The sequence below is a fragment of the Scomber scombrus genome, chromosome 10 (assembly GCF_963691925.1).
Source record: "Scomber scombrus chromosome 10, fScoSco1.1, whole genome shotgun sequence".
NCBI lineage: Eukaryota > Metazoa > Chordata > Actinopteri > Scombriformes > Scombridae > Scomber > Scomber scombrus.
Window position 1 is genome coordinate 21,446,926 of NC_084979.1, and position 15,747 is coordinate 21,462,672.

Genomic DNA, 15,747 nt, shown 5'->3' on the forward strand with positions numbered 1-15,747 from the left:
TTAAAGATCCTCAGACAGGTTTTAAGATACAGAGTTTTCCATTAAAAAGTTGAATTATTTCATTAAAATCCTTAAAATTACATCATCTCTGTCTCCCTCATTAAAAATGCCAAAATCTATTAATATGCACATATCTTTCATTTTAAAAGTTTAACTGCGGAACACAGCTGTCTCCTACTGCACTGAAAAGTCAATTATCAGTGTTTGTGCACTGGAGGCTTCAAGTTTCCACTTGACACACGTGTAAGTCACATATTGGACCATGATCCGCTTCAAATTAGTGATGATGTCACGAATCATGCTTGCCTTCAACTCAGAAACCTTTTCTGCTTAAACATGAGATGAATGTAAAAACAGCTTTCTAGTATCAAACTCTGGACATACATTAATGATTCTGTGATTTAAAGCTCAAACATTCAAGTGAAGTAACAATAAGCGAAATTCATTTTTGAGTGGAGGGTGGTTTAATGTGAAATGTGATGTGGCCATCAAAACCTCCAAACTGGCTGAACACATCTGTTAAAGGAGCCTTTCGATCATTTGAATACTGTCTGCCAAGACAGACGCTTACCTCTCTCTATTATGGCCTCCAACTCTATCTGGTAATAACAAATAAAAAACAAACAACAATTAAGCTCATATTGTTTCTAATAAACCAGATCTTTATCCATGATGCAGTAAGGCAACCTACATTTTGTGCATGTCAAAAAATGTATTTCTTACAAAGCACATGTGTTGTGATTGTCATTTCAGTATCAAGTCAAGTCTTTTTTCCCCCTTTTTTTGTATACCCCAATATCACCAATTTTAGGGGGCTTTATAGTCTTTAAAGCAATAAAAGATCTATCTTTAGACCCTTTATTCAGATAAGGGAAAACTCACCCCAATGGCAAAAAGATGGAAGAAATCTTAGGAAGAGCAATTGAGGAGAGATCCCTCCCTTCAAAATGGACAGACATGGGATAGATGTTATAGACCAGATAACAAAATTACAGACATACAACATGGAAAAATGGGACGAGGACAGATTTATAACATATATCAAGAATATGTCCATGAGGGCATCAAACCAGTTCCAGGTGAACATGTATACACAGGGAAAACTCACATGACACCATTCACAGACATGGTGGTTGTATACATTTTGTGTCAAAGTGAAGACACACTCATGCAGCTCAAGTGGCTGATTATATAATAACACTGATGCTGTTTGTGAGCCACTTGTGCTTCGACTGTACCACCAGATGGCAATGAGGAATAGTAGTTATTAAAGCTTAAGTGTTGATGGTGTATATTTTGTTCAATTATAAGCCAGTTGAAGCAGTGAGTGTTAAAATGATTTTTAAAAAAGAAACCAGGATAAATGATGTTACTTTATGTTCTAAATAATAATCATGATAGTCAAATATCTCCATGTTTATCACAGGTCACCTTTAAGATCTCTCTCATTATGTTCTTCAGCAGATGGTCAGTGCAGTGTGAACCCACAGGGCACAAGTTGTGCAGCAGCTTGGCAGACAGCTGGGAGGAGTCTAGACAGAAGCTCCTCAGCTGGAGCTTCAGGGCCTACAATGTCTTTCCTCAACTCTTCAGTGGCTTTTACCATCACCAGGCCAGCTCAGTCTACTTGTTACGAGGGAATAAACATCACTGCCATCTGGAAGCCTGGAGAATCTGTATGTGTTTGCCAATATTTGTTGAAGCAAGCAATATGAATACACTATATTTTTAAGAGTTTGCTCATTTGATTTCTCAGCAAACTTGTGCTTCGTTATGACACAGCAGGGCTTCTGCAACCACCAATTACCCATGATTCATCTGTAGGCAGAAACTCTACCAAAGCTCACAGCTGTAGACAGTTTTCAAAGTTCCAACCAGCCTTTCATGTCATGAATAACAAGAAGATGAGCACACCAAGACATAATGTCAGTGGGAAAAAAGCAAACTAGACATATTTGGGTTATCAGAAGAGGACTTCATCTAGAAATGACAGGAACTGTGCAAATGTCTGCAGTGTGATTTATGTGAAAGGATTAGTTCTTCCATGTTTTGAGAAAGAAGTGTTTGGTTGCTACAGAAAGCCTCAGTGGAGAAGAAATTAAGATCTAATGGGACACCGCAAGGCTGCCACCAGTTCCCTGATACAGTATAACTGCCGAGGCAGGAGCTGTAAAGCAATAAAACGGAACAATGTCATAATAGGGTCTTTAAGTATCTCACCTAATTTTCTGAGATATTGTTCAATTTGGCAGAAACGTAAACAAGAGAATAATAAACATCAAACCTGAATTATGAAAAATCTTTGGTTCGTAATGTACAATGAGGTAGACTTGTCCTGATGACTATTCCGTGCCAGGAATTACAAAATGTAATATAAAATGTGTTAGTCATACAGTCAGCATTTAAATAAAAACGCAATCAAATTTAATTTCCTGAACTTTATGAGCCACCAAATAATTTGCTTCGTCTCACCTCATAACCTGGACTTTAAAACAGAAGAGAATCTGTTCACATTCACAACTCACCTGCATATAGCAAAAGAGAAGTCCAAAACACCCTTTAACCTAGATCCAGTAAGTCTTCACCACTAGTCTCATGTTAAAGTTGTCAGAAATGAACCACGACAACCGCAATTTAGCACATTTATTGATGATAATCACTATAACCACAATTTAGCAAACATAAAAATGCATGTTTACCTAGTTTAAGGTACTAATAATTACTGATTATCTTATGGATAGTTTTACATGGACATCAGATAGTAAACAACTATATAATATATTTCTAGTGAAGCCATACAATCAAAAGTTTACAATACTCATCTTTATACATGGACAGCCACCTTAAAGCCCTCAAAAACTTCAAAGCTTCAAAAGTTGAGTATATCTCGTAACACATAACATTTATGACTCCAGAAGCAACAAGTGGGGTTAGAGAGCATTTTAGGCATTAGTTGACACTTAAAGGGATTGACACTTAAACTCAGCTGCTTCATCAGAAAATCAAAGTGCTTACCTGTTTCAAACCGGTGTAAAGAGCACAAAGAAATAAAGAAGAAATACAGAAATACCTAATGGTAAATAACTAAAACTGTTGTAACTTTGTCAAAACAATATGTTCATCAGTCCATCACGTTAACTTTTCAGGGTCTTTAAAGCTTGCTTCATGTCGTTTCATTGGCAGTTACACCTAATATACAATACACTATGATAGTCACTGTATAGCTAAGTCAATATGCAATTGAAAATACATGTAAATCTTTATTCAGAGAAGAGATTTGCAAAGGACTTCCTCAAGTTGCGAATGGTCTCAGTACTTTCTGTATCTTCACTGGCAGTGCGGAAAATGGACGAGTCTTTCAGACCAAAGGCACTGAACAGGGTCTGGGATTTGCTGGAAGACAAGAGAATCATAACTTTGTATGTACAGAGCAAGTCAAGATGGATGAACAACTTAGTGACTTGAATATATACTCTGCTTGAAGAGTTATAGCTGTGGTCCTTAGTAGAGCACTGGTGAGCTATTAATTCTTACTTAAGCTGTGGATGTGCCTGGGGTTTTTCCTCAGTGGCTCGATCTTCCAGCAGAGACTGCTGTTGCTCATGATCCACAGATGTCTGTACACGGTGACGTGGGTTTTCTCTAAGAGGTTGGGCTGCTATCTCCTGCTGGGCCTTAGATTGACCCTGTTGGACTGAACTATTTGAATTACACTGTCTTAGAGGCAGAGGTTCTGGGGAGACCATATCTTGGTTCACAGACTGAGTCTGGGAATGCTTTGCTGCAGGGAAAGGCCTTGGGTTTTAATCCTTTGCAGGAGATTTAAGGGTCAACTTTGAAGCAGGCCTTTGTGAATGTAATCCTTGGGGTTCCACTGGGCCCCCCAATTTCAGCACAATAAGTGTTTATGATATTCAGCCATCTTCGGTAAGAAAACAGAATCATGAATAAAAGTTTCAAATGTGATGCTACTGTGTTCATATGTAGTCTCACAGATCGTGTGTTTATTCAGTAACTGATCAGAAACAAATACAGTAATCACACATCAGCATGTGAAGAAAACAGAAGCCAAACAATAAAGACAAACAAAGCAGAGGGAATACACAGTCACATTACAGATATCTGTTCATGCATTAGAAGCAGTACATTGTGTACGCCCAGCAGCCTAACTATAAAAATGTTCACTTCTTAGTGCAATTGATGAAACCTGTAATATTGTTGAGCATGAGTTTTTCCTTTGGAAACAGTATTACTGACAACATAACACATATGAGGACACAGACAAAATATATATTGCAAAGAAAGCTTTATTGCCAGTGACAGAAGGGGAAATATCCATATTGGAAATATTTCCACATTATATTGTATTCCGATTTTGATTGAACAGTCCAACACCAGTTTTAAACGTAGATATATGTAGCAAGTTACCATGGCCCTTGATGAACACGTTCAGTTATAATTGATCAAATATTCAATCATGATCACTGAGTCAAAGGCCTAACCATGCAGCTATTACAGACCGGGGTACCTCTGCATGTTCCTCCCTTAGAAATCAATGTCATGGCATATTTCCTAGTAAACAGTACAACACATCCATAAAACCCCAGGCATGGCTTCTACAAGGATACGCTCACAGATACAATGGCACTTTATACAACTTGGAAAAGAACTGCACACAGAGCTTGCTGAACATATTTTATACTATAGTAACAAACAGGTTGTTGGAAAACGGGACAGGTTTCTTTTTACAGTTGATTTGGTTGCTATTTAGCTGTTTCACCATTTAGCGTATCAGATAATATGAAATTGCCTCCACATAAAGCCAGTGGGTTTTTTTTTTAAGATAATTCAATGTGTGAATGAGTATAGCTTTTTGAATAAATAAGATGGAAGATCTGATTTTACAATGAGTAAATACATTTTTTAGTAAAAAAAACCAAAAGATTAATATTGCACTTTCCATTAACTCACAGGAGGAATGTGATAAGTTAAACATACTGAATCTTTAAATGGCAGTAACAGGGGCACCTAAGTCCACGCTAAACCACAAAGCACAGCATTGTTGTCATGGCAACACCACCATGATAGCCTATAACCAATGTGAGGGCCACAGGGGAGACTTTATATCTGACATTTCGTGGCAGGTTATACATCATAAACTTCTCATTATCAGCTATAATGTCTGCTGCCACCAAACTAAACGCAAAAAGACAACAGTAATTTAAATAGGGCATCAGTTCACTGGCTTGTGATTTTTTATAACATATGTATTGTCTTGGAGCGCTATTCTTTGATGGTATTACACACTCCATGCGGCATACTGCAGTCCCCCTCACTGATATTTACATTGTGGGTTACTGGAGTGCAAAAATTGTGATTGAAAGTAAATAATTTATTCTTTGGTTAAAAATTATAGAAATATATTGAAATTGTGCGCTCAGACAACTGCACAACATCCTGTATAATAAAATCTAGAATCTTAGACTCGTTTTAATATTTATTATGCATCTATTTATTATTATTAATCTCTTTAAATAATCTCTTTTATCGTGACATTGCAATATAATAATATATGAAAAAAAAAAAAATTTAAAAAAGGCAACATACTGTATGTCTATGTGTATGCAGGAGTGTACACACGTGCTCATTGTGTTAATGCATGTTTGGTAATGAATACATGTATCCTGCAGAACTTATATAATATGCATTTTGTCATTGACACATTCACAATGCATGAATCACAGGAAACAAAGCTTGGGTAAAACAGCGATGTTACATGAACATCCCACTTGATCAGACGTAAATAACTGACTTGCACCTGCCTTTGTATCAATCATGCAAAACAAAAATAAATATCTATTAGTATTAGTATGAAAAATAATCACCACTACAGCCATACACACCCACGTACTGTATACATATTGAGATATACACAAACTTCAAACTGCACGATAATCCACAGTTTGAACAATATCTAAAGATACACACCAAAATAGAAAACAGTAAGGGGGTAGGTGGCAAATAAAAAGATTCATAGCTGGGTGGAACAGGTAGCACAGAGCAGCACTGAACTCAGTGTAGGCACAATCTGCTTATTACATCATCAACAACAGCCCCAAAGAAAAACCACAGCTACTGGAACAAAGGTGACCTATACAAGCACACAAATCAACAGGTCAACAAGTAGACAGTACATTTTGACACTGCATAGAGTTAAAAACACAGTCCAGGCCAGCACTCAGCTGTGCCGAGCTAACGTCACCAAGATTGGATTCTTGCTATCGGCTTCCACACACACGTGTGCTCTTGTGTTCAGCTAAGGTAAGTCATTGTTATCAAGACTCTGAGACCGACTGTCCCTTTTCTCCTGGGTGACTCAGTTAGCCTGGACTGGTTTTGGACTCACTGCAACGCCATTACAGTCGAGAATGTACTGCAGACAACCTTGAGGTGGGCGTCCAGCACCATTCTTAATGGCATCACCGGCAATCTCTCCCTTCTGGCCAGAACCCTAAGAAAACGAAGAAACATCTCACTCAGCCAGCAACAATGGTGGTGGTTTAACTGTAATGAGATCTAAAAATAGATAGATTGGGCAAATCCTATAATATAGATAATTGATAATTCCCCATAACATATGAAAGATTATGAAAGATTACCATTATACCAAAATAAGACAAGATGCAGCCTCCTGTTTCTACTCTCTGTGACCGTGTGTGCTACTATACCTGGGATGGTTGTATGGTGGTGGGTCGCTGAGGAGTGTTGGCTTCATTCTCTGCTGACTGGTTCATTTTGGCTAGTACCATGTCAGCAATGAGCTGCCTGTCCTCGGCCTGGTGCTCCCCTACCAGGGGCATGGATGAGCCAACCACCTGTGCCACATGGAAGATAGTTTCGGGAAAAAGACAGGGTGTCAATACGCTGAGTAGTGTCTTATGTAGAGCTTGTCTTAATGTAACATTTGTCAATTTGCCACATTAACTTTGACAGATATACTGAAAGACTTCAACCAAAGGAAACAGGTAACATCCATATTTTGATATATTCATACAGTTCAGTGGTTTAATCATTTGAAGTTATGCACTTTCTATCCTCAGATGTGACATTCAAACCTGATAGTCAAATCCTGTTAACTCCTACCTCTGTGATGTAATCTTTACCATCTTTTCCATGGATGGCTTTGACTGCACAAATCTCCAGACCTCCGAAAATCTCTGAGCAGGTGTCAACCCACAGCTTGTACCTAAACAGAAGCAACACAAGACTCAAAACCAGTGGAAGCTTAAAGAGATATACCATGGCCTGATTGTCACTCACTTCCACCTCAACAGGACACGTTACTGTGCCATAGTTGTCAGGTTTATACATCTATAGTTTTTAGCTGATAATCAACATAAAACAGCATTAATAAACCATTTTCTTTCAAATCGTGATAATATGTTACGACAAAATAAAACACTTTGCATTGCAGTTTAAGATTCTTATGTAACACTCACCTGTCAGTCATGGCCACCTGTTCAAGCATAGCTGAGCCTGTGTTGGTCTTCCAATTACCAGATATAGATGTTCTCCTGAGGTGTGTAAAGCACAAACATTAAAACAAGTTTGGGTTTGTGTCTTTTTCCCTTCTAAAGTTGAGAAACAACAGTGCAATTATACATACATGTAGGCTTTGTAGTCAGTGCCAATCTTCTGGATTCTGATGTCGTACTTGGAGTCAATAAGAGGCTCTGTGGTGGTGTAAGTCTGGGTGAGAGCCACGACACTGGCTATGTCCTGGAACTTACTGTGATTGTCCACCTTCACCTGTACACAGAAACAGACACATGAGACAGACGCAAGCAAAATATCTAAAATTTATAAAGGTGTTCAGGAACTCACTGACTTTTGTAAGCAACAACACAACACATACAAATGCTTTGTTTTAATCAGACGATAGAACAAAGGCTTAAATTAAAAGCATATTCATGCTGAAAGTTCCCCAAAAAAGCTAGAAATGTAGAAAACATAACAACAAAAAATATTTCCATACCTTTCCAATACCGGAGTGGGCATGTCCAATCTTCACAACCACAGGGAATGATGGCATGCTTACCTAATGTAAGAAAGTATAATTTGAGGTGTTGCCTAACATTATAATCTGCTCTCTGCTTTTAATTCAAAATCACAAACCTGTAAGGAATGTTAATATTAAAAAACAAATCCATATTTTATGAATAAATCTCTGTACAGCTGAGTAGTGGCAGGTGCGTAGGAGGAAAGTGCATACCGTAAAATGAAAAAATGAAAAAAGCCCAAGTGCTCTGTCTTGTTCATTACTATATGTTTATGGAATGGCAACGTTTCGGTCTATCCAACCATCATCAGGGATATGCCTCCGGCCTGATGAATGTTGGACCAAAACGTTACGATTCAATAAACATATAGTGGTGGGTGAGACAGTGTGTGGGAGCTTTTTTCATAAAAAAAAACAAATCCTGAAATTGTCTTTGGGTGTTACTCTTGGATGTAGTGAAAAGTGGGTGATGACAGCGTTCTCACCATCTCCTTGTAGTTTGGATAAAACGTCTGCTCGATCAGAGGGAACTTCTCAGCACCCAGCTTCCTGTGGGTGTTGATAAGTTGGGCAAACTAGACACACAGAAAGGTAGATAATTCAGATATAATTCATTCAAATCAGAGCAAATTACGGTCATTATTAAGGTTGCCCAGGCTGCTGAGTACATACCGCCCACGGCTTATCACAAAGGTTGTAGATGGAGTCAAGGGAGTTGATGCTTGGGACACCTCCGTACTGCATACCAATGATCAGGTTGCGAAAATCTTCATTCTGGGTCATACTGAAGGCATGTTGACGAATGAGGACAAAGTCTGGCTTGAATGACCTAGAAAAGAAAATGATAGCAGACATGTGACAAAATTCTGACAACAGACATAACAAACTGTAAAAATGGTGGTAAGTAGATAGATATACAGCATCTCCATTCATTAAAACAACTAACTGGTACAGTGATACTTCTTTGTGTTTTTGGAGGTTAAATCTTTTTCTGTGTGTTTATATGCCTCACCTGACAACCTTGGTACCGTTCCTGTAAACCTGCATGTTAACGTTGCAGGTCCCGTTGGCATGAGCCATAACGTTGATCTCACAGAATTCAGCCTGAGGAGTTGAGGATAAGAGTGCAAATAAGGACAGAGTACTTAAACTTCTCTACTCTGTTTTACAGACGTACTTAAAATGGATTTCACTGGCTTGATGAAACATACTGTACCTGCTCCACTTTGATGTCATAATCCCCAAGTATTTTCTTTCCCCGGAATAACTTTGCCCTGGGTAGAACAGAAACAGAAGAGAAGTTATTAACTATTACTCTTATAGCATAAATAAAAGAATTACACTGGTTCATAAAATAAGGATTTCCAATTGGCTAGTGATCTAAGACTAAATCTAGCACTCAATATTAATCACATTACAACAACCTACAACATGAATTTGTGGAGGTACAAAAGCACAGAGACAACAAATGCTCGCTTCCATGCTCTTCCAACTGCTGATGCAGTCTTTTTTAACACTTTATCCAATTCAGTCTAGCAAAGAGGACAGCAGCAAACCATTACAAAAGTCTGTATAATTCTTCAAGACAAAGCCGTTGATTGTATACTTGCAGACGCAATTAGGCATTTCCTAGCACTGTCTGGTCAATAGCAGTGCAGCACAGTGGGTTATTAAAGGATGATGCAGTGAGGTAACACACCTGCTAAACACACAGAATTTGCAATTTAAGAAAATGGCTACAGCTTTCACGACTTATGATTCAGCACTTTTTAAAACAAAGAGTATATCTGGCTTTTCTGACTTGAATATAAATGACACCTGAATCACTGTTGAAGAGGGAGTTTTTTACCATTGGATTTAAGAGTAAGATGGATCAGTGTCTATATACTGACACCTCACAGAGATGAAAACTGCTGAAGCTACACAGTGACTGTTAATGTTAACAGTGTGTTTGACTGCTTTGTTTTTTTCCTATACTGGTGTGCAGGGACTGGGCCTGACTTTGACAACAGAAATTAGCAGGGTGATCCACAGTTAATGAACAGTAATCAGGCTCCAAAAAAGAACCCTTCCCTCCTATTTTGTCATGTTGCCAAGAGGGAGGTTTCCATTTCCTGAGTTTAAGTTCACACTTGAACTAACAGCCTGCAATGCAATTGTCATAAACTAGTGCAGTGGAAAACATTATGAAACGTCTATCCAAATAAGATTTGTAGAACGTACATGTTTTAACTAACATGATTTGTAGTTCTCACTTTCTCTTAGTTTGTAGCATCCCTGCTGTCACGCACCATGCACTGCCTGTCTATTTAATGTGGAGGTAGAGCTGAATAATTCATTCCCTATCTAATTACAGTGTGGGGATCCATTTGGCTGTTGGAGGAAAACAAGCATTAAAATATGAATCACTGCTCCAATATCAGAGAAAATGAAAAGTCTACTCTGCCCTGTGATGAATGCTCTTTTCCAGCACATAGATGAGACTGTTTCCAAAACACGACCCCTAGCAACAAACACAGAGACGAGGCATGAAAAAGACAAGCCACTGATTTAATTTAACTGTTCAAATGTAATCTTTGTTAGCACGGGAATGGCTGTGCAGACCAAAGCGTTATGTATTTGATCTATCAGTTTGCAGCTCAGCATACTGAGCACAGAAACCACTTATGCTAAAAGGACATCATCTTATAGTATGCTTAACATGATCCTCCAACACACTGCATTAATATTCAAAAGTATTTGGCAGTCATCTCAGAGCAACCAGGTGCTCACTAGAAATCTTGGCCCTTTTAAACCTGCTCTCCTCATAGAAGCTTCCAACCAAAAATGAAGGACATTATACATTATATAAACCATAATTCTGCTATTTTGCTTTACTGAGGCACTGGGCTTGAACTAGTGTGCCAAAGGCGGTGCTCAATGTATTCACTACATAACAGAAGATGTTTACTTGGATAATTCCTTTATAAGAATCAATATGGGTTCATTTGACTTGAATTAAAGATGAGGAGAGAAACCAAATGAGACACAAACAGCGGTTCCTCTTTTGTGATTTAAAGTGTAAGACAGTATTGACAATGTAATTTAAGCAAACTGATTAATGGTCGCAGGCTAATATCTCAAAGTGTTGCCAAATTACTTACTGCTGCTAAATAATCTTTTATTCTGATGATTCACACATGAGCTTAGTAAGCGGGAGCCCTTCCTGAATTTTAATGTCTCATCAGTTAGCCTATTTAACATTCACTCTCACGTGGTGGTAATGTTTGTATAAGGTGACGCTCCTTGTACAAACCATTGTACAAACCATTCCTCCCCTAATTTCACTTAAAACAGTCTGCTATGCCATTTTGTAATTTTGAACCTTGGGTGACTAAGTTCTTTTTACTTTAAATTGAGCTACAATATAGAGAATTTAAGGAAGTACATCTCTGCCATTAGTCTGATAAGAGAGGCAGTGCCATCTGCTCCTCCTTTTATAAGAGCAATTTATAGCACAGCAATCCTGGATCAAAACCTCCATGGATGACTAGCAGCATCATTTAGCAATAACAAACACTGACTGAATGACAGAATGTTTTGGTCTCTTTGGCAATCATCATGATTTTTATCTTTTAAAAAATATATATCTTACACAGTTAACTGTTCTGCCTGATACAACCTGTTAGACAACAACATCCTTCAAAAAATCATCCATCTAATCATCCATCTTTTATTTTCTCTTTACAGCTAATTTTACATTGTAGGACAAATTGCCAAGCTCTAAATAAATATGTGTTTGTTACTGTATGAACAAGATGTGTAATTAAACATTTAAAACATTTCAGATACAAAGATTATTTAGATTAATTAATTTCTGGCTACATAGATGTCAGCTTTATAACAGTCATCATTTTACAGAACAGAAGTAATGAACTACAGTTTTTTCTACAACACCTAGAAGTTATTGTGATTTATTTGATAACATACGTGGAGTAAAATGCTTCATTTGAACAAATTTGTTAAAGATTTCTCAGGATTTGCGCTTGTGTAAATAATATCATAATAAAGTGTATAGATAGTATGGTAATGTGCCCTTTGGTTATGACATAATAAAAAAAATGCAGTACTTATACAAAATCTGTAAAACTTTAAAGGTGGAAAATACAAAAATATAACATGCATAGTCATCTATGATTGACTCATTTCATTTGATAAATAGATGCTGGTGGCTGAGCCTTCTGCCATATGCAATTAGTCTGGCTGACTCTCTCCTGATTCCATTTGTCTTGAGGCCACCCGGTCACATCATTTTGGCTTTCATTTGCAGCAGTGGGCAGAAAAAGTCTTGTAACAGCCCATCACTAGATGAGATACAGCGCATAAAGCTCTCAGACCCAAGGTGTGCCAACATACAGAGAACAACATTAGGTGCTCAGCAAAGCCTACGTTAAAATAAAAGGACATTTCATCTTATTATAGTTTGCCAACAGCTAAATCTTTTATGTTTTTCATCTTGACACTGTGAGGGCTGAATATAAAGTATGTGCTTCTCTGAATATGCACCCTTCTAAATCATTCTTGATGTGATGTTTAGTTGCTCATGTTATATTTATTGGTGCAAATATTTCAAACTTCAGCACTACATAAATATCTGCAAGCTACAGAACACTGGATGTGAATGAAGGGAGACCTACAGAGTTACGCAAGACTGATTTGGACTGTCATAGTAAGTAACAACCACTGAAGGTCTGAACGGTCTCATAAAAGAAACCAACAGAAACCAAAACTAGTGAATAAACAAGTATAACTCCCCACTCAGTGATATTGAGCTGCCATGAAAAATAAATGCAGTATTCAGAGAGAGGAAGCCTTTTGAGTAAAGTACAGAAGCTGATCTCCCAAGTGTAAAGATATGCTGTATGATTTAAGAAACCACTGAGAACAACCATGGTCTGTGGAGCAATAAACCATGACCTTATATTATATTTAAATACATTGAAATAGGGAACAGAAATAATGTCAGAAATCACTTGATGTTTTTATCAAATACATACGAACTGCTTCCTATCAGATCTAGTGAAATGTCGACTGACAATGACGGAGTGTGAAATATTATCTCATTCCCATCCTAACCTACTCATCATTCTCAATAAGGATGACCTTTTATGAATGACATGGTTTTAGTTTAATGAATTATATTGTGTGTCTTTGCCAGAACTGCAGAGCACTGTCACTGCATTGGCACATCAGATGGTAATGCCTATTCCTCAACAAGTGACTTGCCTTCCACTTTTAGCAAATGTGGAACAAGTGACTGCATAAGGCTGGCTGGCATCCTTCCTGCTGACGAAGGTCTGATCTCATTAATATTGATCTGGGTTCCAATTACATAAGTGACCAGTCCTGCACATATAAACAGGATAAGAGGATACTGCCAGGCCGAATTATGCAGGCAAATGTCCTAATATTTGTGTAGTTTAGTTTGATCTGAGGTTCATTTTTTCACAAGTAACAATTATGTTGTGACGGTCTTCAACATGGCAACCTGCATAGATGCATCCAAAATGTAAAGGCTTTTTGCCATCTTCAGAAAACAATTTGTTAATTGCATTTATAAGTCAGACAGTTATTTTAATCAGATCCAACTAACAAATATTGTGATGCTGTCCAATATTTCTTTGTTGGATCAGATTACTTTGAGCAGAGTTCGTTCAGAGCTAAAAAAAAGTCCACAGTCAACTTCCCATCCAGTATGAAAGTACTCCCCTTGTTCTGTACATTAGTAAGGCATCACAGAGTTTTAGTTCTCTGGTTCCTATCTGTAATGTTCATAAACACTGACTGCACAATTGGAGGCAATAGAAATATATATGTTCTTCAAATGTGTGAGGTGTCAACTTTACTGTGCAGCTGCAGAGTTCTAGCAAACACAGCTGTGGAAAAAATATCAGCTGTGCAAACAGCTTTGTGTTGATCACTAGAAGATAGAAATATCACATCCTTTACTATTCAACAAGATATCAGTCTCCTCTAAGTTCACAACAAATTCATGTGCAGTCGGTTTTTGAGCCCTTAAATTCCCTCCCACGCTAGACAGACAAAGATGCTTGTTTTAAGCTACCTCTGAGTAAGATCCCCCAGGACACTGACTGTCAGTGTAATGGCTTAGATGTCTTAACATAAGCCCACTCTTGACATTAATGACACAATGGTCGTTCCCCAGACAGGCTGAGAAATACAGCCTGCGGGTAATTTCACTAAAATTTTCTGTACCTGTCTATATACTGTACACCAATATGGTATGATCTACTAATGGAACCCTATGCACCATGCTGCAGTGAGTTCCTGATAGCGATGCTTACCAGGTCATGTGATCTAACATCAGTGAGCAGAGGGAAACCCCATTGATGGGGGAAAGCACTGCAGTATCTAGACTACTTCCAGAGAAAATGTGTGCATTCCCTTATTATGCACAACATGTTGAACATCCATTTTTAAGAATGGCAATATGCCACATTACAGGGTAACAATGATGATTTGAATTTATTCACCTAATTTATACAGGCAGCTGTGATAAACCTTATTATCTATTGCTTTAATATGTATAAGAAAAGAAAATATGACAGAAAAATGTGAATTACAACACAGGCAGAATAGAGGACACAAAAAAATCCTCCATCTTGGTGTAATGTCATTACTGCTGGGAATCAATGGTGCATATTTATCACTATGTTATGTTGTAACAATGGCATGCTACCCACAGCAGCAGTGCCCATTCACATCTGCAGGGTGCTTGATACAGATGTTGTTTCAGTGGTTCTTTAACCCTTACTTAACTACTACATTCAAAGGAATCATGAGGAGAAATTCAGCAGTAAAGATGGTGCGAACAAGCAACACATAGACTATAAATGATGCATAATGAATAGTACGAGTACAGCAATATATTGCCTTACCACTCTTGCTGTGGTTCATCGATGACCAAGAGAATCTTGAACTTCTTAGGTGTCGTGACTTGGGTCTGCTCCACTAGCCCGGCTGAGGCAGCTGTCTGCTTAACAACGTTGGTGATGGAGCTAAAGAAACCAGCTCCGGAGGACTGAGATGACTGAGGTTTCCTCTCTGGAGCCGGCGAAGTGGCTGGAGGTGTAGGCCCTGCTGTAGGAGACTTGGCAGGGGTATTGGAGGCAGGTGGAGAAGGCTGAGCAGGGTCAGGCCTCTGGAGGTCTGTCATGTAGCCATTTGGCAGGTTGGAGATGAACGTGCTGTCCGAGAGACGCCGACGCAAATAATTCATGGCTGCAGATTAGAGGGCAGAAGAATCAACAAGCACTGGGTGTGGAAAACAATTCTGCAGAGGAGTCCCTGTTCTGATAATGGCTGATCTCTAAATGCAAACTCCCAGTGAATGTATTCCCTCCCAGCTCAGCAGAGCATCCTCAGAGCTCCCCCTTAGTGGCGGTGACGACACACCCTCCCTCAGCCAATCCCCTCACCCTGCGCTTCTCTCGACCATTGCAAATGATGCTCTAGCTATGCCTCCTTCCTCCTCTCGTCCTCTCCTCTCTCTACTCACACTCACTGGTGTGCCTGCCTTCTCTACCCCTCCCCCATTTTCTACTGCCTCACAGGCGTCATGCTTTTTTGAACCACAGCTTTAGAAAATAGAGGGGTTTCCAGTGTGAGTGCGAGAGGGTATACTGAGT

General features: G+C 38.6%; 1 protein-coding gene across 3 annotated transcripts; it reads right to left on the reverse strand.

Annotated features, from left to right (window-relative positions):
* Positions 1-6,255: 6,255 nt before the first annotated feature.
* On the reverse strand, positions 6,256-15,338 carry syn2a (synapsin IIa). Of its 3 annotated transcripts, none has more exons than XM_062428046.1 (11): positions 14,998-15,338; positions 9,276-9,333; positions 9,072-9,163; positions 8,732-8,888; positions 8,545-8,634; positions 8,036-8,098; positions 7,667-7,809; positions 7,500-7,574; positions 7,144-7,246; positions 6,729-6,875; positions 6,256-6,490 (listed from the first exon to the last, which is right to left on the reverse strand). In XM_062428046.1, exons 1-11 carry the CDS (start codon positions 15,336-15,338, stop codon positions 6,377-6,379), a joined length of 1,383 nt encoding a protein of 460 aa, XP_062284030.1. In that variant the 3' UTR covers positions 6,256-6,376. The 3 variants fall into 3 exon arrangements, with proteins under 3 accessions (XP_062284030.1, XP_062284029.1, XP_062284028.1); XM_062428045.1 differs by having other exon boundaries at positions 6,256-6,499; XM_062428044.1 differs by having other exon boundaries at positions 6,256-6,511.
* Between the last annotated feature and the right edge of the window lie 409 nt (positions 15,339-15,747).